This window comes from Haliotis cracherodii, unplaced genomic scaffold, assembly GCF_022045235.1.
Source record: "Haliotis cracherodii isolate W230 unplaced genomic scaffold, xgHalCrac1.p SCAF_13, whole genome shotgun sequence".
In the NCBI taxonomy this organism is placed as follows: Eukaryota; Metazoa; Mollusca; class Gastropoda; order Lepetellida; family Haliotidae; genus Haliotis; species Haliotis cracherodii.
Genome location: NW_027266268.1, coordinates 11,824,115 through 11,851,370, shown reverse-complemented (window position 1 = coordinate 11,851,370; position 27,256 = coordinate 11,824,115). Strand labels below are relative to the sequence as shown.

Below are 27,256 nucleotides of genomic sequence, written 5' to 3'. Positions count from 1 at the left end.
TACAGAGCGCCGTCATATAGCTAGACTATTGCTGAGTGCGGCGTTAAACAACAAACCAACCAACCAATTGTTGACTTTAGATACTGTTGGAAAGACAATCAACTCGAATTGAATTATATACAATTTGGTTACACTGTGTGAAGAAATAAGAACGTTGTAACACTTTTGATACAATGTATAGGTTTTTGAAACCACGACGTCATCACAGTGCGGTACTGAGCAGTGTACCAAACCAGCTGACGGCCCCCGGCACCATGGGGGTTAAAACATTCATGAGCGTTTTGACCTAATTCTTTAGTCCGTTTTGCACTGATCCGTTTTAACTTGTATCCGTGGGTGTGGCACGAGATACAGAACATCAGCGAGTGGAGCCGATTGACCTCAAAACAGGGCGCCACGGCTGGAGAAAGGAGGTAGGCCGAAAATTATACCAAACCCAGTTTGGCAATAACATTGCATAAATATTTATTTAAGTACTTATTTCATCCAATGATATCAAGTTAGAAAGTCACAAACAATGAAGTGAACGTTTGATTATGTTGACGGTCGTCCTAATTTCAATCAGCTGACCTAGATTTAGTATTTGTTTGCACGTTCGAGACAACTTAGTTATTTACGAAAACTAGGTCAGTAACAATAAGCAGCTGTTACAATTCTAAGATCAATAACGTCAACAGAGAATGTTGTTTGTTGTTGAACGCACTCAGTAATACTCCAGCTACATTGAAGGCGGTCTGTTAATAATCGAATCTGGACCAGACGATCCAGTGATTGACATCATGAGCATCGATCCACGCAATTGGGATATGATGACATGCATCACAGCCTTAGATATCTGTGTTTTTCCTCCTTAGCTTGGTGCTAGAAGGTCAACTCACAGCCTTATGATATCCTTTTTTATCTCCTTAGCTTGGGTCTAGAAGGTCAACTCACAGCCTTATGATATATGAGTTTATCTCCTTAGCATGGGACTAGAAGGTCAACTCACAGCCTTATGATATCCTTGTTTCTTACACACCTGTGGGTGAGAAACCCATTTGAGATAACTGGTATCAAACATATGTGTGAGATTGAATTCCGGGCCCGTGATTGGCTAATCCATGGTGATGACCTGAGGTCACATGATGACGGACTACTTTCCTGAGTATATGTCATTCATAAGTTTCTCGTGCTTCAGTCGAATGTTCATTTACGTCCGCATTGAACCACAGGATCGTGTAATTAATAAAAATAATAATAAAAATAATAATAGTAATAATAATAAACAAACAACAAACAAACTCGTCTGGGAGTTTGTTTGTTATTATTATCAGTTACATTATCTGTTGTTATGTCAACGTTATCGTTTTTTAGAGTGTAATGTACTTCCTCTTCAACACTCACTTCGAAGTCGAATAAAATTCAAAACACATCATGCAAACAAATACACATCACAGTTTTGTATTCCCCCTTCTGTTTATCATTTACCGTCATTTTAGGCAAAGCAAATTTACTGAAATTGACTTCTGGAAATTAGGTACATATCGTAAAGCTCGCCAAATCACAAATCACAGCGTTATTTAACAGAGAGTACATACTCAGTGTGTTTAGAAATCTAAATATCGGATATTTACTTGAAAAATTAATGTAGAAAAAAAGCATATTAGTGATGTTGGGTATCAAATCTGTAATGATAATTTTGAAACGTCGCTGATAGCCTTGAATCGATTGGAACGTTTTGGAAAATTCGCATACACGAACGCCGAAGTGTACGTTCCGAAAAAATTGGATTGTGTTTACAAAATGCCGGTTGTGAGACGCCTATTCGATCAGGTATATTTCAAACTCAGCTGCTCTACATGCATCCCTGAATTCCTCATACATTTTAGAAACAAATGTCACCAATGCAAATTATCTAGATGAAATCATTCGAAATAAATTAGGTGTGGAAACAAACACTGTGCTTGGAAACTGTACTTGCTGAAATGTAAACAAGCCAAATTCAGATTTTACACTGTGTAGCATTTTTAGAGGTACTTTCGTCTAATTGTTGCATACATTGGCTAGATCACGCGTTTGTGAATATTCATGGGAAGAGTATCGTTGCACTAATTATGGAATTTCAAATATATACATTACAATGATGTGGTAAATTCTGTCCTGTGTGACGTCATGACTGACGCTAAATCACGCACAAGGACGACGGTAGTTATCTGCATTTCTGACTCATTCTCTTTGTTACATTGGAAAACATGGTGAACCAATAACAGTACACAGATTGTCAGAATGTTTCTGATTACTTACGTGACAGATTTATGTACACACGATCCCTCAATCAACGAAAACCCTAATCTGGAAATCCCGCGTACTGTTGTCAGTGAACACGCCATTTTGTAAAAGTCGGTCACCGGTAGTGATGTCATACGGAAGTAAACATTGTTGACATATGTACATATTTGGTAATTTCTTTGAGGTGTGAACTTTCAACTCGGCATCCAGAGTGTTCTTTGTTTTGTCATCTCCTTGATAATCCACAAATATGGCGGAATTTTGTGTTTTTAGGGTTACATTATTTATGGGTAGTAAGCAATACATAGGATGACGTCACTTATGACAGTGGTGTTATGTATTAATGCGCTGCTGCGATCATGAGAATTAGACAAAATGCATCGATTCGATGCAAAAAAGGTGCAATTTGATGTGTGTGTAAGAAACAGATTATTGCACTCGTGCCTGTCAGATACCATTGATCTTACAACTCGTTACAAAGTGTATCTAACTCGCTTTCGCTCGTTAGATACGTTTTGAAACAACTCGTTGTAAGATCAATGGTATCTGACAGACACTCGTGTAGTAATCTCTAGTTATCTCCTTAGCGTAGGGCTAGAAAGTCAACTCACAGCCTTATGATATCCTTGTTTATCTCCTTAGCGTGGGGCTAGAAGGTCAACTCACAGCCTTATGAAATCTGTGTTTATCTCCTTAGCATGGGGCTAGAAGGTCAACTCACAGCCTTATGATATCCATGTTTATCTCCTTAGCGTGGGGCTAGAAGGTCAACTCACAGCCTTATGAAATCTGTGTTTATCTCCTTAGCGTGGGGCTAGAAGGTCAACTCACAGTAACTCATGATATCCATGTTTATCTCCAGAGGATGGAACTGGAAGGTCTGAATGATGCGGTGGAGTTCGGGGCCGAGATGAGAGAAGAGAACTTCTCTTTCCAGGAAGGGGAGACATTTCTCAATCATGGGTCTTACGGCAGTGTTCCCAAGTGTGTCCAGCAAGTAAGACTAAGGTATAGCTGATCATTTGTGAGAATAATTTCTGTAACCAGGCAGATCTGATTTCTTGTACGTGCTGATTTGTCTTAGTTTTCTGACATGAAAAGATGAAGCTGACATACTGAAGAGGCATAAACCTCAACACTCATTCACTGTTTTTTTTAATCATGATATTGCTTTATTTTATGTTTGAATGCTTGTGTATGTATGTCAAAAGGAGTTCCATTGTCCCAATGCATTGTTTCACTAAAATCTGTTGATGAGATAATGGCCCATTGCTTCAGTATAACCACTAACTGATGAGATAATGGCCCATTGCTTCAGTATAACCACTAACTGATGAGATGATTGCCCATTGTTTCAGTATAACCACTAACTGATGAGATGATTGCCCATTGTTTCAGTATAACCACTAACTGAGGAGATGATTGCCCATTGCTTCAGTATAACCACTAACTGATGAGATAATGGCCCATTGTTTCAGTATAACCACTAACTGATGAGATAATAGCCCATGATTTCAGTATAACCACTAACTGATGAGATAATGGCCCATTGCTTCAGTATAACCACTAACTGATGAGATAATGGCCCATGGTTTCAGTATAACCACTAACTGATGAGATGATTGCCCATTGCTTCAGTATAACCACTAACTGATGAGATAATGGCCCATTGCTTCAGTATAACCACTAACTGATGAGATGATTGCCCATTGCTTCAGTATAACCACTAACTGATGAGATAATGGCCTATTGTTTCAGTATAACCACTAACTGATGAGATAATGGCCCATTGTTTCAGAATAACTACTAACTGATGAGATAATAGCCCATTGTTTTAGTATAACAACTAACTGATGAGATAATAGTCCATGGTTTCAGTATAACCACTAACTGATGAGATAATAGCCTATTGTTTCAGTATAACCACTAACTGATGAGATAATGGCCCATTGTTTCAGAAAAAGACAATATCATATTGTTTCAGTATAACCACTAACTAATGAAATAATGGCCCATTGTTTCAGAAAAAGACAATACCACATTGTTTCAGTAAAACCATTAACTGATGAGATAATGAGCAGTTGTTTCATTTAAAAAAACCCACAATGATGATAAAAAAATCTTTTCATGATGGGATAAGATAATTATTTCAGTAAAATGAGATAATAGCCCTTGTAGTGGTTTTAGATGTTCACTAAAGCCCCGACTGGTTTAGTTGGGTAGTGATACAATGTAGATGAACATAAGTAATTTTGCAAAGGTTCATAATAAAAATAGGTATGAGGTGCTGGGTACCAGGTAGTGGGAGTTGTCATTGGCAGTGGATCCTGACTTGTCAAGTTAGCACAAAGTTGGTAGGTTCTAATAAGAGCAAAGGTCACACGTGTTTCAGTCACCAATAGGTGGCCATTTCCTATCAAGATCTAGATGTTGTAATTGGTGCCAGGTGTAACATTTTGACATTGGCTCTTGGTTAACTGGACTTAAATTGTACATATGCTGGAACTGCCATTTTACCTGTCCTGATTTGTTGGAACTACCATTTTGTTTGTCCTTATTGTCAACATTTTCCATTCCAAATGATGGAAATAGAATCTGCATTCTGACATCAATGCAAGTGCTGTTGGGTAGCCTCCCACTCACTCACTCACTCACTCACTCACTCACTCTATCACTGTATCACTCACTCACTCACTCTGATATCAATATGTACTGACTTCAGATTCCTGGATGAGATGGAGAGACATTCTGATGACTGGTACCGGAGGAATGTCTACAAGTATTGGCAGGAATCACAGAAGGCAGCAGCTGACTTCATGCACTGCGATCCCCAGGACCTGGTGTTTGTTGAGAACGCAACAACAGGTACACAAGAGGCGTGATCTCAATCTCAATAAAAAAAGATAATTTACTCAAATACAATACCCCGCTGCATAAGGATCTGAAAAATCCACCGTAAGAATTTGCAGATGATCTAAATCTTACACATTGGTGACATTATCATGCAGTCATAGCTACCTGGTCCTTCACAGCATGGACCTCCGTCTCTGCTGAACTGGGATGGTAGGGTAGCCTTGTTGTTCAAGCATTTGCCCGTAAGTGGCTGGGCTTGATTCCCCACAAGGGTACAGTGTGTGTTCTCCACTGTGATTGGTAAAGATTAATTGGTCAAGCTCTCTGACTTGGTTGATTGCGTGTCTTAGCAACCTATTCTTGTCGTGAGAGGCGACTAAATAGATCGGGTGGTCAATTTCTCTGACTTGGTTGATTGCATGTCTACGGCAACCTATTCTTGTCGTGAGAGGCGACTAAATGGATTGGGTGGTCAAGCTCTCTGACTTGGTTGATTGCGTGTCTTAGGCAACCTATTCTTATCGTGAGAGGCGACTAAATGGATTGGGTGGTCAAGCTCTCTGACTTGGTTGATTGCGTGTCTCCGGCCACCTATTCTTGTCGTGAGAGGCGACTAAATGGATTGGGTGGTCAAGCTCTCTGACTTGGTTGACTGCATGTCTACGGCAACCTATTCTTGTCGTGAGAGGCGACTAAATGGATCGGGTGGTCAAGCTCTCTGACTTGGTTGATTGCATGTCTACGGCAACCTATTCTTGTCGTGAGAGGCGACTAAATGGATCAGGTGGTCAAGCTCTCTGACTTGGTTGATTGCATGTCTACGGCAACCTATTCTTGTCGTGAGAGGCGACTAAATGGATTGGGTGGTCAAGCTCTCTGACTTGGTTGATTGCGTGTCTCCGGCAACCTATTCTTATCATGAGAGGCGACTAAATGGATTGGGTGGTCAAGCTCTCTGACTTGGTTGATTGCGTGTCTCCGGCAACCTATTCTTATCATGAGAGGCGACTAAATGGATTGGGTGGTCAAGCTCTCTGACTTGGTTGATTGCGTGTCTCCGGCAACCTATTCTTATCATGAGAGGCGACTAAATGGATTGGGTGGTCAAGCTCTCTGACTTGGTTGATTGCGTGTCTCCGGCAACCTATTCTTATCATGAGAGGCGACTAAATGGATCGGGTGGTTGAGTGCCATGACTTGGTTGATTGCATTAAACAACAAACAAACAAGTATGTATGTCATTCACAGGTATAAACACAATCCTGAAGAGCTGCCGTTACAAAGCTGGAGATATTCTGCTGTACACCACGCTGACATACAGGGCTATAGCCTATACCTGCCAGGCCACAGCGGAGCTATATGAGGGTAAGCTGGAGATATTGTTGTACACGACGCTGACATACAGGGCTATAGCCTATACCTGCCAGGGCACAGAGGAGCTACATGTATATGAGGGTAAGCTGGAGATATTCTGTTGTATACCACGCTGACATACAGGGCTATAGCCTATACCTGCCAGGGCACAGAGGAGCTACATGTATATGAGGGTAAGCTGGAGATATTCTGTTGTATACAGCGCTGACATACAGGGCTACAGCCTATACCTGCCAGTGCACAGAGGAGCTACATGTATATGAGGGTAAGCTGGAGATATTCTGTTGTATACCACGCTGACATACAGGGCTATAGCCTATACCTGCCAGGGCACAGAGGAGCTACATGTATATGAGGGTAAGCTGGAGATATTCTGTTGTATACCACGCTGACATACAGGGCTATAGCCTATACCTGCCAGGCCACAGCGAAGCTGTATGAGGGTAAGCTGGAGATATTGTTGTACACGACGCTGACATACAGGGCTATAGCCTATACCTGCCAGGGCACAGAGGAGCTACATGTATATGAGGGTAAGCTGGAGATATTCTGTTGTATACCACGCTGACATACAGGGCTATAGCCTATACCTGCCAGGGCACAGAGGAGCTACATGTATATGAGGGTAAGCTGGAGATATTCTGTTGTATACCACGCTGACATACAGGGCTATAGCCTATACCTGCCAGGCCACAGCGAAGCTGTATGAGGTTAAGCTGGAGATATTGTTGTACACGACGCTGACATACAGGGCTATAGCCTATACCTGCCAGGGCACAGAGGAGCTACATGTATATGAGGGTAAGCTGGAGATATTCTGTTGTATACCACGCTGACATACAGGGCTATAGCCTATACCTGCCAGGCCACAGCGAAGCTGTATGAGGGTAAGCTGGAGATATTGTTGTACACGACGCTGACATACAGGGCTATAGCCTATACCTGCCAGGGCACAGAGGAGCTACATGTATATGAGGGTAAGCTGGAGATATTCTGTTGTATACAGCGCTGACATACAGGGCTATAGCCTGTACCTGCCAGGGCACAGAGGAGCTACATGTATATGAGGGTAAGCTGGAGATATTCTGTTGTATACCACGCTGACATACAGGGCTATAGCCTATTCCTGCCAGGCCACAGCGAAGCTGTATGAGGGTAAGCTGGAGATATTCTGTTGTATACAGCGCTGACATACAGGGCTATAGCCTATACCTGCCAGGGCACAGAGGAGCTACATGTATATGAGGGTAAGCTGGAGATATTCTGTTGTATACAGCGCTGACATACAGGGCTATAGCCTATACCTGCCAGGCCACCGCGGAGCTATATGAGGGTAAGCTGGAGATATTCTGTTGTATACCACGCTGACATACAGGGCTATAGCCTATACCTGCAAGACCTATACATTCTAAAGGGGATTTTAGCATGCTTGTATGTTGGTTACCGCCGCACTCAGCAATATTCCAGCTATATGACGGCTGGATTTTAGCAAATGTATTGCCCTGATCAAGGGTATATATCTGTTTACCGGAATATTTTTCTCGTCAAAGGTTTACCTAATTTCTTTAAATATGAGCACTGTTATTGGTACCCGGATGTCACACAAGATTATGTACATATTTAAGGAGTATGTGAATATTTGAAAATATTTAATAGCTGAGGTCAACAATTAGACGTCCTGAAATCAAACGATGTGGGTCGAACCCTGCTGTTGACACATATTTACCGACACAATTTGAAATCAAGCCCTTTATATGTATATAAATAAAATAGTTCTGCCTTGTCCATGTGTAAATTAAGTGAAATGTTGGTTCAAGATAATGTATACAAACAACTGTCCATTCCTGAAAAATAATGGAGCTTTTAAACAATAGAATGACGTCACAGATGTGTTCTAATTGCAACAAATGTCCATTTACATTTTCATTATCTGGCTTAAAACACAGCATCAGAGTAAAATATACTGCATTATCAGATTTAAAATGCAGCGTGAAAGTTAAAATAAGTCAATAAATAAATGAAAATGAATATGTCTCTGAATATATAACAATGCCTAGCAAAACAAGAAATACAGTTAAAATGGTTAATCATCAATTTATTGACCAAGTTTGTTTTTTCTGCTCGTTCACCTGAATTGGCTTAAGGGATGCTGTGTGTTTTTCGTAAGCAAACACACGATACATTTTTTTTTACGCTCTGAATCAAAAACAATTACAATATTCTAATCTTTTCTCAAACTCTGAAACGTGCAGCGTAGATTGTGGTAGGTAGGCTAAGCATGTAGTGTTGTGTTGGACCTCTACCCCCTACGACACCTCCTCAGTTAAACCGCTGATCGTCTATAACACTCATCAATTATTTGGACCCCCCAAGGTAGCACTGTAGTGAGGGGGATCACTGTAGTTTTTACTGCACATAATACAGGAAATATCTCTTCTTATCCCCCGCCCAACAAAGTTGGTGGGGGATATAGAAACGGAGCCGTCCGTCCGTCACGTCTCGTTTCCGGAGCATAACTCATAAACCGTTCAATATGTTTTCATCAAACTTTGCAGGTATGTCAGGTACATGCTGAACTGGTGCCTTTTGCTATTTAGAAATTTTAGAAATTTTTATTTTTTTACGTTTCCATGGCAACAAGATTGACTTAGGTTCTGTGAGGGTAGGGTTCATTCTGGAGCATAACTCATAAACCATTCAATATGTTTCAATGAAACTTTGCAGGTCTGTCAGGGACATGCTGATAGCCTTTTGCTATTTAGAAATTTTAGAAATTGTTATTTTTTTACGTTTCCATGGCAGCAAGATGGACTTAGGTTCCAACCTCTTCTTTTTTTTACAATTTCCATGACAAGTTCCACCTTGGTTAAAAAAGGTTAGGGTTTGTTTAGATTTAATTATGTCATAAATTCTGCAACAAGGGCGGGGGATATAGCCATGTTAGTGGCAAACTCTTGTTCCAAAATACTTCATCCCCAAAAAGGGGTACTATACTCAAAATACTACTGTACTCACAACTCTGTATGCACACGTAAAAGTCGTTAAACAACAAACCAAACCAAAACCAAAACCAGTATGCACACATTTCTATATTCACAATTCGTACATTTGTGCCCATTCACAATTTGTAAGTGTACTGGACATAATACTGTGTGTCTTGTAGAACCCTGCTTGTGGTTAAGGGTTTTGAGAAATAGCTGCAAGTTTTGTTGAAAGTCATGAGAAAGAAAAAACATTTATCGGGGAGGCATTTAACTGTTACAATATTGATACTGTTGTTTAACTTTCATGACCGATATGTCTCTACTGTTATGGTCAGCATCACAGTGGAGGTGAAACTGGAACTTAATAATTGTGGGGGGTCCTTACAAAAGAGTGACATGCATAGTTCTTCTGATGGCCGGGACCCTGGATCATTGACAGGGTTTTGCATAGCTGCGTTACAATGGGAGTCATTATGGCTTCTTGTGGCGTCATTTTCTGAATTTGGGAGTCATGATAAACTATTCACAGTTGAGCTCTTGCTATTTTGAAAATGTTGTAAATATTCTGTCTGAACTTAGATGTCCTCAGTGAATTTGTTGTGTCAGTTATGACCTGTATCAAAAACATTTGCTTGTATTTCAGAAATTGTTGTGTCAAATACACAGGAATTACACATTATGTGAAGCCCTGCATTGACACTTGAAAGTACAGGTGACCCACCCTTTCTTACAGGGTCTGTAGCCCTATGTTTTAATACTTAGCCTTATGTTTCTAATATTTGGCCTTATGTTTCTAATATTTGGCCTTATGTTTCTAATGCTTGGTCCTATGTTTCTAATACTTGGCCTTATGTTTCTAATGCTTGGCCTTATGTTTCTAATACTTGGCCTTATGTTTCTAATGCTTGGCCCTATGTTTCTAATGCTTGGCCTTATGTTTCTAATGCTTGGCCCTATGTTTCTAATACTTGGCATTATGTTTCTAATGCTTGGCCCTATGTTTCTAATACTTGGCCCTATGTTTTAATATGTGGCCCAGTGTTTCTAATACTTGGCCTTATGTTTCTTATACGTTGCCCTATGTTTCTGATTCTTGGTCCATTGTTTCTAATACTTGGTCCATTGTTTCTAATAGTAGGCCCTATGTTTCTGATTCTTGGTCCAATGTTTCTAATACTTGGCCCTATGTTTTTAATACTTGGCCATATGTTTTAATATGTGGCCCAATGTTTCTAATACTTGGCTCAGTGTTTCTAATACTTGGCCCTATGTTTCTAATACTTGGCCCTATGTTTCTAATACTTGGTCCTATGTTTCTAATACTTAGCCTTATGTTTCTGATACTTGGCCCAATGTTTCTAATACTTAGCCTTATGTTTCTAATACTTGACCCTATGTTTTTAATACTTGGCCCACTGTTTCTAATGCTAGGCCCTATGCTTCTGATTCTTGGTCGAATGTTTCTAATACTTTGCCTTATGTTTCTAATATTTGGCCCTATGTTTTGAATACTTGGCCTTATGTTTCTAATACTTGGCCCTATGTTTCTGATATTTGGCTCTATGTTTCTAATACTTGGCTCTACGGTTCTAATACTTGGCCCTATGTTTCTGATATTTGGCCCTATGTTTCTAATACTTGGCCCTATGTTTTACTATGTGGCCCAATGTTTCTAATACTTGGCCCAATGTTCTAATACATGGCCCTATGTTTCTAATACTTGGCCCTATGTTTTAATATGTGGCCCAATGTTCTAATACTTGGCCCTATGTTTCTAATACTTGGCCCTATGTTTCTAATACTTGGCCCAAAGTTTCTTATACTTGAGCCTTTTTTCTAATACTTGGGGCTATATTTCTAAAAATTGGTCACATTTTCTAATTCTTGGTTCTATGTTTTTAATACTTGGCACATTTCCACTTATATTTAGTCACTTGAGGCATGAGCCCATGAAGAACAAAAATATAGTTTCTCATCAGGACCTTATTTAGAAAGACCAGGCTTAATGTTTAGTTTCATCTGTCATTAGGCTGAAAGCAGTAACGGTGACATAGTTTGAGCTAAGAAAGATAACACTTAGAATATTAGGAACTAAACATTAATTTTATGCCAAGATTATTTCCCAGGCATAATCAAATGCGTTCAATCTCGTAGTGGAGCCTATTAAGGGTAAAATCCTAACACCACGCTGGTGACACATGTAATTCATCAAGCTTCCACATGTGAGTGCGCAGTATTACCGGTATATGCGTATCACAATATCATTTTTTAATGTTTGGTATATCAGGTGATTTCAAGTATTGATTTTTATCAAGTGTTTTAATGTTATACACATGCCAAATACCTTTGAAATTTTTCCGTAATTCCAAAATACAAGTTCTCACTCTGGAGTTTGTCTGTGGCAGTGGTGTAACACCAAGTCATCACTGTCCCGGAGTATGCATCCATGCATATATAGAATGAGTAAACATTGTGTTGTTCAACATCTTGTTTTGTTCCATGTATGGTGTTTCAAATTGCTTCTGAAGTCAAAATTTAGAATTATACAATATATCGTGATACGCATTGCAATACAGCGTTGTGCATTGAAAATATTGTGATACATTTTAAACGTCCTATACCCATCCCAACTGATAATTGATTCCGGGGTAGAATAGGTCTTCAGCAACCCATGCTTGCCGTAAAAGGCGACTATGCTTGTCGTTAAAGGTGACTAATGGGATCGGGTGGTCATGCTCGCTGACTTGGTTGATGCATGTCATCGTATCCCAATTGGGTGGATCGATGCTCATAATATTAATCAATGGATTGTCTGGTCCAGACTCGATTATTTACAGACCGCCGTCATATAACAGAATATTATTGAGTGCACATTTAAACAACCAACCAACCAACCAACCATCCCTACTTACATATGATACTGAGTTTGTTACTTCAGGGGTCAAGTCAGCTGAGTTGGATATACAATTCCCAATAGCCAGTGAGGATGAGATTTGCGAAAAATATGAAGACTTCTTCAAATCCAACCCAGAAACCAAAATTGCTGTTCTAGGTGAGTATGGATTGTTAACAATAATGGCTCCTTTTTGTCAACTCATTTATGAGGAGTTCTTGACTGCATTCCCTCCTTGGGTGGAGATCTTGCAGAAGAAGGTTCCTGGGCTCCCACCTTGAAGATAAGTACGACTTACCAAGGTGTTGACGGTTGACATTTGTCAATTCTACCTAGTATCTACCAAAACTTCTAATTCACGGGCTCTTTCAAAACTTTTTATAACGTTTCCCCGTTGATCATTCATTACCCTCTTTTCCACAGCAGCTTTCATTGCAGGATTTGTCAGGAGGGTCTTCCTGACCATGGGCCATGTTTCTATCTAAAAGTGTTAACTATACCTCAGTGAGTTAGTGTGCCAAGGTATATGCATATAAGTCCTAGCACACTGTTTGAGAGTTCAAAGATTCAACAGTGTAAACACACATTTAGGAAACTTGTCGGCCATCTTGAAATTGACGTCCATCTTGAATTTTTGTAGATTTGTCAATAGTCGAAAATGTTCAGTAGTTGAAAATATCTTTTTAGAAGCATACGGCTATTTCGCAATAAAACACATGCTTTTTTTTATCAAACCATTGAACGTCATCTGAAATATGGAAGATATATTGATAATTGGTGGCCATATTGGATTATGCAAATGAGACATATTTCCCAAACTGGGATTGCTTGAGACTTTAAGGTATGTTGTTTTCTGGACCTTGTAGAAATGCATTGTGGTGAAATAAATTTTGTTGCAATTTGTTCCGAGTTGAGTGCAAAAATGGCCTGGATTACCAGGACTGATTACCAGGGGCATCATTCCCTATTACTTTGACCATTCAATCTTTTGTTTTATTCACAATATTCCTTGGTCAAAAACATCATGACTGCCCTTTGCTGCAATTGCTGAAATTCATTATGGAGATAGCCCTGCTTCATGTGGTGAATCTTTATTCTGCTTCATTTAAAATACAGCTATGTATTTGTCAGCATGATCAGACTGATTAGAAATGACTGACTACCAAATGCCAGAATACTTGGGCTGCAATGAATACACTATGAGGCGAATATGATTCATATCTACAAATATAGGGTAACAAATACAAATATTAATTCATGAATACCATAATAAGTCAGCAGTTGATGTATTATTTGTTATATTCAGTGGACCAATGACATAAATTTTTTGACATGGTTTGTTAACTATTAAAATATTATACATTTATATACTGCACTTATCCAGCTTCTAGTATCTACTAAATGTGCCAATGACCAGTGACCACAATACTAACAAATTAAATATTATAAGAGTGTTGTTGTTTTTTAAGACATCTGTGCATATATATATGTCCTTAGGGATATTTTTAGGTATGTAAATGCACATGATTTCATATTCATTAAAAGTTTGGATTCTAGTGTCCACGAATAACGAATTCAATTCTATTCATGAATGGGTGGGGTCGATTCACCGAATACATGAGTGAATCGTAACAGCCCTACAGAATACCTCTGTAATGTATCTATTGATGTTGCACTGCTTGTTTGCTCATATGTTTTTTTTCATATGTTTGTCCAGTTTAATTTTGTAAAAGAAAATTTAACATTGAATTCTTAGAATACAAATTTTTATGAAAATATTATTTCTAGGTGTGCCATTCAGGCTCTAGGAACTTAATTACACTGTGTCATCATGATTTTAGACATGATATTGACACTGTAATGTAAGGAATATTAAATATGGATTGTAATAGGTCATGAAGAGTTGTCTCATGTTTGTATTGACCACGACCTGTCATTGTATGTCAGATGCCATCACCAGTCCGTCAGCTGTAGTCATGCCGTTGAAGCGCCTCGTCACTCTGTGTCACAGGTATGGAGTTTTGGCCGTTGTAGACGGCGCACATGCTCCTGGTTTGCTTCCAATCAATCTCACTGAACTCGGCGCCGATGCTTTTACCGGTAATACTCATTTGGTATTCTTTATGTGAAAAAAATAGAAACAAATAAGTTTCCATGCAGGGGGCATTTGCCCCTCCTGGATTTTTTTTATAGATAACAGTTTTGTTTGAATCATGAAAATAAAAGTTGGGGACAAGTGATACTTGTACAAATATTTGAGAAGTGCTTAAGATGTGCTTTACTTTGAGTCCAAAGATCCGTATGAACCCTGTATATCATGGACAGGTCAGTATTATGCCTACATATTGACTGAATTGAGAAAAGCAAGATGCACAAATGTGTGAAGCCCATTTCTGGTGTCCCCCGCTGTGATATTGCTGGAATATTGCTAAAAGCAGCATAAACCATACACACTCACTCACTCCAACTCACAACTCAAGAGATGCACAGGATGCTACAATAAGGTGTCTCTGAACTGCTGTATCATCCCTCAACAGTCCCGACCTTGCCCCAAGTGACTGTTATCTCTTTCAAGGCCTAAGGTTAGTGCTGCAGGGACACCGTTTTGCAGACGAGGATGCTTTGAAGTCTGCCATTGAGGATTGGTTTGAGGGCCAATCAGAAACATACTGCAATGGAAGGATTACAAATCTGAATGACAATAGGACTAAATGTATTGAAAAGGAAGGTCATTGTGAAACGGTCACGGCATGACCTTCCTAGTCCGTTATTTTATATGTTTACCTATACACATGCCAGAAAATAAACTGGAGTGACCTTGAACTTGTTTATCAACCAATCAGATTTGTGCACACTTGTCCTACCATAGTTGATTAAACTTTAACAGGTAACTTCCACAAGTGGGTGTACACTCCACGAAGCTGTGCCATTCTGCATGTGAAGCGAGAACATCACAGCTGGGTTCACCCGCTTGTCACGTCTTGGAACCAGCATCTTTCTCTGGACGAACAGTTCTTCCTGGTCGGGACCATAGATCACACGGCCTACGTTTCTGCCAAATATGCAGTGGAGTTCTACCAGCGGATTGGCGGCATGGTAATTGGCACTTGCCTTATGTCAGGGACTGTGTTCTTGATTTCAATAAATAGGAGGGTGCTAAGCTATGCAGAGAGGACATCTTTCATACTGTACATCTATCATATCGTACATCCATCGTACCCTACATCTATCATACCATATACTAGTATCCATGAAACCGTACACCTGTCATATCGAAAATCTATCGTAAGGTACATCCATACATCTGTCATATCATACACTAATCATACGATATATCCATCATGTCATGCATTTGTCATACCATACATATGTCATGTCATACATCTATCATATCATATATCTATCATACCATACACCTATCATACCATACATCTATCATTTCATACTTTTCATATCATACATCTGTCATATCATACACCTAGCATACCATACATCACATCTATCATACCATACATCTATCATGTCATACATCTATCATGTCATACATCTATCATACCATACATCTGTCATACCATACATCTATCATACCATACACCTATCATGGTGTATGTATGGTGTGATAGATGTATGGTATGACAGAGGTATGGTGTGATAGATGTATGGTATGACAGAGGTATGGTGTGATAGATGTATGGCATGATAGATGTATGGTATGACAGAGGTATGGTATGACAGATGTATGGTGTAATAGATGTATGGTATGACAGATGTATGGTGTGACATACCATACATCTATAGTACCGTACATCGATCATACCATACATCTATCATACCATATATCTGTAATATTGTACATCCATCAAACCCTTCATGTATCATATCGTAGATCTATATTATCATACATCTGTCATATCATACACTAATCATACGATATATCCATCGTGTCATACATTTGTCATACCATACATCTGTCATGTCATACATCTATCATATCATATATCTATCATACCATACACCTATCATACCATACATCTATCATTTCATACTTTTCATATCATACATCTGTCATATCATACACCTATCATACCATACATCTAGCATACCATACATCACATCTATCATACCATACATCTATCATGTCATACATCTATCATGTCATACATCTATCATACCATACATCTGTCATACCATACATCTATCATATCATACATCTATCATATCATACACCCATCAAACCATACATCTATCAATCCGGCTGGGGTCCATGCAGGTAGCTAAAGTACTGTAAGTCCCCTTGGACCCTAGCATGGTGATCTACCTTCAGCTGCTGGCGATCTATAGCCCTTTTTTATATTGTACCGTTATATATAGTGATATCTTTTATAGTTGTATGCTAGTTTTAAATATTAATCTGTGATATTCTAGTAATTTTACTTTCCATCGTTGACATGTTTTTATTTCGTATAAATATGTCTACTATTAATGTACTTCTCGTCACGATATGGCTGAAATACTGCCGATGTGACGTTAAATCTTAACTCACTCACTCACCCATACATCTATCATACCATACATCTATCATGTCATACATCTGTCACACCATACATCTGTCATACCATACATCTATCATGTCATACATCTATCATGTCATGCATCTATCATACCATACATCTATCATACCATGTATCTGTCATGTCATACATCTGTAATACCATACATCTATCATATCATACACCTATCATACCATACATCTATCATACCATACATCTGTCATACCATACATCTATCATACCATACATCTATCATGTCATACATCTATCATGTCATGTATCTATCATACCATACATCTATCATACCATGTATCTGTCATGTCATACATCTATCATATCATACATCTGTAATACCATACATCTATCATATCATACACCTATCATACCATACATCTATCATACCATACATCTATCATATCATACATCTGTCATACCGTACATCTATCATACCATACATCTATCATGTCATACATCTATCATATCATACATCTGTATTACCATACATCTGTCACACAATACATCTTTCATATCATACATCTATCGTACCATTCATGCATCTGCCCAATCGTCTGTCATAAAGTCCAGCTATCACATATAATCGTGGTCATCATGTACATATTAGCATGCATGCAAACGTCATTGTCAAAAGTCTGCTTCAACACTCCTGACATGGAACTGTTTCAGGATAAGATCATCGGCTACACATCCAAGCTCGCTTCGGAGGCACATGAGTACATTCTCAAGAAGCTCAAAGCAGAGCCATTGCAGATACCTCAGCGTATGGAGTCCCCCACCATGAGGGTGATCCGACTGCCAGACTTGTCTCAGTACCCCTGCACCCGGGTAGGTCACCCTGTACCTTAGTGTTCGAAATAAGCGCCTACCCGTAGGCCAGTGGCAGGTAGATCTTGTGTCAGGCCCATAGCTTCAAACTTGGGTAATTTTAGCCTGCAGTATATTACTTAGGAAGGATAAGTTATATGGATGAACAATTTCTTTATTATACCCCAAAGTAATTTAGCAATGACAAAATCTCATTAAAATTAGATCTAAGTTCTCGCAATCGCTAAACAAAGGACTGAGGATATCCCATTACGGGTCATGTCAGAACGACCTTTCATGCAACCAATCAAACTGTCGCTTACAATATCATGAAAGTGACAGTCAGAATGTGTTTTCTTATCATGCAACTAGGGCTGGGATGGGTAACTCGGGTACTCTGGTCGGGTGTGATATATTGTTTAATGACAAAAACATTGCACACATTCCATTGACTTGTATATGTTTGAGTGAAGGTGAAGCTTCAGTCAACTTCAGTGTAAGCATTATCTGATCGTTTGATACATGTATCTAAATACTTTTTGCCAGGGCTGCGGTAAAACAATTCCGAATCAGACATCTTGTTCCCAACGCTTGAGACTTTCAGTGGGTACCCGGGTAGGGTTGGGTAATAGGGGATCGGGTACCCGGGTAGTAAATTTGGACTCGTCCTAGCCCTACATGCAACCTTGAAAACGTTAACACAGGGTATTCCACACAACAATAAAATTGCAACCATATGTTAGACATTCCGGATTCTTCCTTGTTCTGTTTTCAAAATTTTAATTGAGATCTGTATCAATATATATTTCAAGCGTAGTCTGAAATGGAAGTCGCCAAGTTAAAATGAGTGCCATAAAGCTCGAGTAAGCTGCTTTCTAATGGACTGATGTTGACTTCTTGTTAGTCGTTTCAGTGGTTGGTCAAAGTTGGTGAAAGGTCATTCTGACATGACCCGTAATGGGATATCCTCAGATCTTTGTTTAACGGCAACGAGAACTTAAATCTGATTTTAATGAAATTGGCATTGCCAAGAGTTTAATACAACTCATTCTATTTATTTAAGAAATAAACGACAAGTGGTTTATCGTACAATAAAACACTGCAGGGAGAATAAACCATGAAAGGGTGCATATTAGATATCAGTATTATGTACAGCCTCTTTCAGGTTGTTACTAAAATGTATGAGCTTTAAAACTATTTACCTGTATTTAAATAAGGATTACTCTCCGAATAGAATCCAACCTCAGCAGTGTTGGAAAAGACGATTTTACAGAGGGGTTTTTAGTTGGTTTCATGGATATTCTCACTTTTCACGTTGATTAGCTGTACCTATTCTCCCAATACCGATTGTCATATCTCTCCCATTTTTGGATGCGATCGTTCGGCCATCGCGTTAATCTATATTGCCCAGGTACATCAATGGGGAACAATTCACTTGACACGTCTCAAAAATAACGTCATTCAATTTATTACATCATCAAGTTGCGAGCCCATGTTTGAATCTGCAGAAATTACGTCAGGATACAACTATGTTTTAACGTGAAATAAACCACACTTCTTTCTTCATTGTTCTTTTTGATTTACTGCGTTGCTATCTTGTATGACATGGGAGCCACTGAGACTAAATCAATATCCCATTGTACACATCTAACTGTGGTTTTAGTTTATTGATAAAACACATCCCATTTTAATCTGGAAAACCATTGATGTGGCCTGTCTCTGTCAAAGTTATTTACAAAATTGAACTTGCTGTTCTCATGGGTACATGAAAAGAAAGAAAAAATGTACAAAAAAATCAAGGGAAAACTAAAAAAATAAACTATGTTGCCAATAGGCCTGTGCATGGGCGAAGAGTGGTCTGTGGGCCTGCCCATGGGCAGGTCCATGGGTGAAAATTCATGTTTTTCTTTTTAAATACATAAAGGTTTGTCTACAAGCATCCTGCACATGATTCAACTCATTTTAACTTAATTCAACTAATTTGTTGCCTTATTAAAATATTTCACCCGTGAGCAAGAATTTTTTTCTTTGCTCAAAACTCATGTTTTTCTCTTTTGCAAATACATAAAGGTGTGTCGACAAGCATCATGACACATGATTCAACTCATTTTCACCTAAACCAAATGATTAACTATTTGTGTGCAAAGTATATTGTATCATGTGAAATATTTAAAATGGGCCTTTGGTTGAATGTCTTTATTGAAGTTTTATAAGTTTTACCTTTTTTACATATTGTAACGATCTTTAATGAACCCAGTTTCACCGCTCAAAATATATTTATAGTTTATCATATGAATTCATGCGAGTGTACTCCAATTCATTTGCATTATCATCCACAACATTAAAGTTTAGTTGGTTTCTTTCTCATTTCCCATTTTGTGTTGCGTTGTTACATTTCTATTCGTTACATTGTTTATGATGACTTACAAAGACGAGGCCAAAGAGCAGAAGAACCTGGCCTGTCGCATCTTTGGTCTTGTGTATTGAAGTAAAATATTAACAGCTTACGCTTTTAAGAGAATTTTTCATTCCATATACATTCCATTAATCACACTGGGCAATTAAGCGACACTGGGTGTGAGATATACAGGTACACATGCACATATTTTAATGAATAAAACCTGTCTCGCATTTCATTCCATAAGGTCTGGCTGAATATCCATCATTATGACGAAATATCGAAATAATTATTTTCTTATATGTGGTGTCGAACTGACCAATGGGAATTATGTCTGAAGCCGATTGACGAAAAATTGAGTGAATATTGTGACAAGAAAGCAACTTTCGGTGTCTTTGCTCTTTGTGACTGCATCAAAGGCCGACCCGAGCCAGCGCGCACATATTGTTTTAGCTGAAGTACTCTACTCAGCGCTAATAAGCGGTGCTATTTGGTGTGTGATTGGATTAATGTAAGGTTGGATTAAGGTGAGGATTCTCCTGTAAACCTGACAGAGGACATTTTGTTTAGATATAAATCCACTGATGCTTGAGAGGAGGGGGTGTTGCATTCATATTGAGTCGCATTTTTGGCTAGGGGCCAGCGGTCACATTCTTTTGGAGACGCATTAATTTCACATTTTACAGTACATTAGAGAAAGTGAGGATATGTACATAATACATATTAATCAAAGCTGTAAAAAAACTAAAAATCATATCTATCGGAGAAACACAAAATTACCAAGTTTTATTCATTACTATATTCATTATAATGTAAATACTTTAGTGATACATTTTTCAGAGGAGATGGCATACAAACAAGAATTATATTACTTTCATGTGTAAATGCAGGTTATATGTGTTAATACTTGGCATCTCAGTATTCAGCTTCATCCCAGTTGTATATCTGTATTTGAATATGGAAACATGCATATAGCATGACAATTACTTGCTATTCATCAGTCTACAACACACAAAATACGGTCAAACAATTTTGGGAACCGCTTGTGCAGAGGCAAGTTGTTTAGGATAGTAATGTTTTTTTAAAATCTATTTCATTTTGTATTCACCATTTTCCCTATACCATTTTGTGCATGTTTATGTTGCTACATCTTATTGCTCATGTTCCCAAGTATTATAAAACACTTTAATGTTTCTCCTTCCAATCTAACATTATAACATTTCAGATCATTACCATCATCTAATACACAAGAGATGATACCAAGACATATTTAACTCTTTAAATCTTATGTCTTGTTCATATTTTCACAAACAGCCTTTAGCTGATATAAGAAATGTAACATCCATTTCATTTTCCAGTTGATGTACTAACTGTTTTTGTTTTTTTATCAAATCAGAGGACTGTATATGACATACATCAGTCTGTTAACAATGTTTTGACAATTGATATTTTGAAAAAGCCAGTTAAACACCAGTTGTGACAGGAATGATGATATGGTAGCTGTAGCAGACAGATTGACAGCCATTGTTACGTGCGTCACTAGGTTATTTGAACGGCATTGGCCTTGTTGATTGTTATCGAATTCTGTGGCCAGTGGTGGAAGTAATTCAAACCCGTTCCACACTGACACCACATCAAAGTTATTTGTGTACTGGTTACATAACACTTACTGGCAGGTAGGGTGGTAGTTCACACAAAACGGACGACACTGTGTCTATTGGGCGGCGCCTTTGATATCGCCTCCAAACATACTTTTTTTAATGGCCCATTAAACGATTATGCATTTCAGGATTGCGGAGAAAATACAAGATTCATTCTTGTTGAATACATCAAGGCACCAATTCATCTTTCATAAACCTTTTGTGTCTTTGTGTTTAATATATCCACAATACTGTATTCCACCAATTAAGCGCCCCTCCCCCAATGAATAATTTGCGAACTTCAGTATGGATTTGTTGACATGGTATTTCCGGTGTTACGTGCTCACAGTAATGTCTTTCCACGGGGGAAAAAACATCAAAACTCATTAATTCGTGTATAATGCACACCCCCTTCCACACAGCTGTGTTTTTTGGAAAAATAGTGCGCACTATTCTCAAGAAAATACGGTAAGGCTTACTGATGAATTTACGCCAATTTGACCTGAATTGTCCCCAATAAGCCCCCACCCTTTCTGTCTTTTTTTAAACGCCCTGGGCGCTTAATGGGTCGAATACGGTAAACACAAATATGTAATACATGTATCTACAGAAATACATGTAGGTATTTGCCCACAGCAACACATACATAATTGTTTATTCACGCATAGTATGGCAGATTGTAATTGAACGAGAGCAGGTATTGTAGATTCACCTGTAAATAAGGCAGACACTGTTATTAGATAGAACATACTAATGAGAATATGGAAATTATCATAAGAAGGCTGGTTTTTTTCTGGACTGTTCCCATTTTTTCATACTAAAAGTGGCAATGCATTTAATATTGTGTCACAATACTCACTCAAGTTTTCCTCAATCTGCTTCAAACAATTCCCATTGGTAATTTCGACACCGCATATAAGAAAATAATTATTTCGAGATTTCATTAGAATGCTAGATATTCAGCCAGACATAATGCAATGAAAGACGAATCAAGTTTTTTTTCTTTAAAATATGCGCACTTGTACCTGTATATCGCACACCTAGTGTCACTTAATTGCCCGGTGTGATTAATGAAACATATATGAATTGCAAAATTCACTTAAAAGCGTAGGCCCGTTAATATTTTACTTCAATACACAAGACCAAAGATGCGACAGGCCAGGTTCTTCTGCTCTTTGGCCTCGTAAGTCATCATAAACAATGTAACGAATAGAAATGTAACAAAGCGACACATCCCAAGGTGCCGTGATTCACAGTGCAGAGTTGCGTTCCTTGGGAATGCCAGAAACCTATGATTGTGGGTTCGAATCCCGGTTCGCCCCGATTATGTTTCTAGGTTTGTCAGCACCATTCCCATGCTCGTGGGTTTCACCGAAGTGGTAAACGTCTAAGAACTGCATCACTTCGGGCTTTCGTCCCACATTAACCTGGCACGCCGTGATATAACTTGAATACTATTAAAAGAGGCGTTAAACCAAACTCACTCACTCTCAATCACTGGATTGTCTGGTCCAGATTTGATTATTTATAGACCGCAGTCATAGAGCTGGAATATTGCTGAGTGCGGCATTAAACAACAAACAAACAAACTGTTTGCTGATTGTGGTTTACCTCTTTCTGGACAAGGCGTCCAACCTTGCATCAGAAGGTTTGAATAACAGGACTTGACAATTTAATGACATGATGGGTGGTGCAATATTGATATCTTTGAAATTACAGGAAGGATCGATCGCTTTCCACACGGACATACGCTACAAGTACAACATCCAGTGTGCCATCGAGGTGATTCAAGGTCATCTTCATCTTCGCATCAGTACCCAGGTGTACAACACGCTGGAGGAGTACAAGCGCCTGGCTGACTGTCTCCTAGAAGTCATCCAAGCTGACAAGAAAAATTAAGTTTCATCAGAGCATTTTGAGGATGAAAAAAGAAAGCCCTTGGTTCTAAGTTAGTGGTTTGGGTAAAATTGTTTCAAAGGGTTTTGCACCTGGTTGTCTAATGGATGAGGTATGATCAATTAGTCAATCAATCAGTCTTTATTCAAATTACTGAGAAGTGCACACAGATTGACAGGGGATGTTATGGTCCTTTTTTCGTCAAGCAAAACTGCTAAATTGTTGATATGATAAACAAGTTGTTTATTTTGAAAGTTATGATAAAGCGTTCATACAATTGAAAAGGGTTTTTTTCTGTTGAGTTCTAGCATGTTTTGTATTTACAGGAACACAAAACACAGAAGCGATTCTGAAATGTTGTTTCAAAAGAGAGGGTTTTTTGCACGTAATACACAAAATAGCATTTCTCACAAAACTTGAAGTTTGGGATGAAGTTTGGGATGACGTTTGGGATGACGTTTGGGATGAACTTAGGGATGACGTTTGGGATGACGTTTGGGATGAAGTTAGGGATGACGTTTGGGATGAAGTTTGGGATGATGTTCGGGATGAAGTGAGGGATGACGTTTGAGATGAAGTTTGGGATGAAGTTAGGGATGACGTTTGGGATGAAGTTAGGGATGACGTTTGGGATGAAGTTAGGGATGACGTTTGAGATGAAGTTTGGGATGAAGTTAGGGATGACGTTTGGGATGAAGTTAGGGATGACGTTTGGGATGAAGTTAGGGATGACGTTTGAGATGAAGTTAGGGATGACGTTTGGGATGAAGTTAGGGATGACGTTTGAGATGAAGTAAGGGATGACGTTTGAGATGAAGTTTGGGGTGAAGTCAGGGATGGCGTTTGGGGATGAAGTTTGGGATGACGTTTGGGATGAAGTTTGGGGATGAAGTTTGGGATGAAGTTAGGGATGAAGTTAGAGATGACGTTTGGGATGAAGTTTGGGGATGAAGTTAGGGATGAAGTTGGGGATGAAGTTGGGGATGAAGTTAGGGATGACGTTTGGGATGAAGTTTGGGGATGAAGTTAGGGACAGTACAGACATCATAATAACTCTCTTAGTCCTAGTTTCTCCCTTCAAGGTAAATAAATCTTTCTTTTCACTCGATCACTTTGGTGAAACTTCAGGACTTGATCATGATATAAGTATTCAGAACAAGTGATACAACATTGGCATAACATGAAAATAAATTTGACGAAATTAGTCTTTTTAATCAATTGACCATTTGGGCTGAAAGCAGAAATAATATATTGATCCATGTTTATATGAGTCAAAACTGGCATCATATGAGAATGAAGCTTTATTGCTTTAAGTAACTGTAGCATTATTACATTCATTCTCACTTGAGGAAGCTAATCCCAAAACTCGTGATGTCAATCACAGGATTTTCTGGTCCAGACCTGATTATTTACATACTGCTGTCATATGTACTTAGCTGTAATATTGAGGAGTGTGGCTTTTAACAACTAACAAATTTTGACACTCGTGTATAAGAATTTTGCATTAATTTCATGTCCACATATATTTCATGATTTACAGTGCTTCACAAGCAAAATGTTATTAGGAGTTTTGCAGTATTAATTGTCCCAGATTATGAAATTGTGTTACGGCATGAAGTGATTTTAATGCCATAAAAAGTTGTGTTTCTTTCTTTGTTGTTTTTCTTTCTTTTTAGGGGCAGGTATTTCATAATGTCATGAATATAGAGAAGCAGACTATATATTACCGTACATTACTATGAGTGGCCTTACTTCATAATGTAGACAGGAGTGGATTTGTATCAAGGAATGGCAGGGATGTATTCTCAGGAGGGCTGGGATCGGTAACTCGGGTACTTGGGTCGGGTGGGTCCTGATTAGGACCCGGGTAGTCCTGTCAGTACCCAGACCCGTGGTTAGTCACATGATATATTGTTTAATGACAATAATAATAAAAATTCCATGGTTACACAAGTACTTGTTGCTAACGTTCGCATTTCTTTCTGACTTTGCGAACATTCCTTCTGAATTTATATGTTTGAGTAAATGAATTTATATGTGTGAGTAAATACAAAGCTTTGACAGTCAACTTCAGTGTATGCACGATCAGATCATTATATGCTATATCTAAATACTTTCTGCCAGGGCTCTGGTAAAACAATTCCCAACTGAACATTTTGTACCCAACTTGAGACCTACAGCAGGTACCCCGGTAGTAAATTTGGACTCATCCCAGCCCCAATTCTAAGGCAACAATTATACCTCTTAATGTTGTTTGACAAATGCATTTATTCACCAGTACTCGGAGTATATGGAATTTTCAAGTCATAACTTTTTATTCATACTGAAAATGTTTGGTTGCCATGTTTTATACCTTGGACGGCAGGGATGTATCTATGTTAAATGTTTACATATTAATCATTGTTCTTCTTAATCATCATATGTTTACTGGTAGTATTGAGAATTTCTTGTTCCCATGTTAATATTTTAAATGGCATAAATATGATTAAGTTCATTCAATTTTGTTGTTTACTTGTTGAATTTTTTAAACCCAACTCATTTTCCTTATTGTTTATAGTGCATACCATGAATTCGTGTGAATAGATTTATTGTTTAGCTTTATGAAGAGTCAATCGTAAGTTATGCAAAAGTGTGAAAACAATAAAACTATGATTTCATTGAAAATGTGATTCTTATCCCCCCTTTTTGAAAAATGGGGGATAAAGCGATCTGTATGTCCATCCTACCGACTGTCCTCCATCTATTTTCCATTTTCCATTTCTGGAGCAGAACTCCTACACCTCAATTGGATAATGTGAATTTGTTATATTTATCTTAATCTAGGCGTATTGCAAAGAAAATTCATAAACTAGAATTTATCTTCTCTGTATGAAGAAGACTATCAGAAGAATGAAGAAGTTACAGATAAGAAACAACAACATACATGTAGATGAAATTCTATGTCGAAATACAATGACATATGTTATTTTTTGCCTTAATGAAATAATGAAGAGGCTTTCTTTTTCTTATGATGATGATGAGGATGAGGAGGAGGAGGATATACTGAATTCTGTTCTATAGTGTGAGATTCCTTTATTTTTTTGCCTTATTGAAATAATGGAGAGGCTTTCCTTTTCTTATAATAATGTGCTACAACATTATTACTACCCTGGTGAATGAATTAGTGTGCTCTTAAACGTCATTCTCAGCTCCCAATTAAAGTAACGGGCTAGTGCAAATTTTAAACCCCTGCACTTAAAGCAATGTCTTCACATGTAAGCAGGAGAGCAGATAATCAAGCAGTATCAGTTAATTATCAGTATGTGAAAATGTGTATCAGTGACAGCCTTGCCAAGTTGCAGACATAGTTGAGAAAATCTACACAATACAATGTACTTAATCACAAGTTAGTTTGTGCAGTTTTGACTGATAAATACACTTTGGGCGGCCATTCGGTCAAAAAATACAAAGTTGAAATAAAGGACAAAAGTACGCAATAGTAGTCTATGCCACTACTATGCCGCGCGAGCACTTCTCGCATTTTTCAGATGTTATGAAAATGACGTAATACATTGTGCACCTTGGCATGCATATACACA

General features: G+C 38.4%; 1 protein-coding gene across 1 annotated transcript; it reads left to right on the top strand.

Annotated features, from left to right (window-relative positions):
- The first annotated feature begins 350 nt into the window (after window positions 1-350).
- On the top strand, window positions 351-27,256 carry LOC139459618 (uncharacterized). The gene is made up of 9 exons (XM_071241199.1): window positions 351-413; window positions 3,131-3,276; window positions 4,991-5,133; window positions 6,370-6,486; window positions 12,418-12,531; window positions 14,320-14,472; window positions 15,260-15,468; window positions 17,607-17,765; window positions 23,502-27,256. The coding sequence occupies exons 2-9, from the start codon at window positions 3,134-3,136 to the stop codon at window positions 23,679-23,681; spliced, it is 1,218 nt and encodes a 405-aa protein (XP_071097300.1). The 5' UTR covers window positions 351-413; window positions 3,131-3,133; the 3' UTR covers window positions 23,682-27,256.

Bases quoted from the DNA above. Each gene is read 5' to 3' on its own strand.
- LOC139459618 (XM_071241199.1), top strand. From the start codon at position 3,134: ATGGAACTGGAAGGTCTGAATGATGCGGTGGAGTTCGGGGCCGAGATG. The intron at 3,277-4,990 runs GTATAGCTGATC...TACTGACTTCAG, and splicing joins GTCCAGCAAGTAAGACTAAG to ATTCCTGGATGAGATGGAGA. The intron at 17,766-23,501 runs GTAGGTCACCCT...TTGAAATTACAG, and splicing joins CTCAGTACCCCTGCACCCGG to GAAGGATCGATCGCTTTCCA.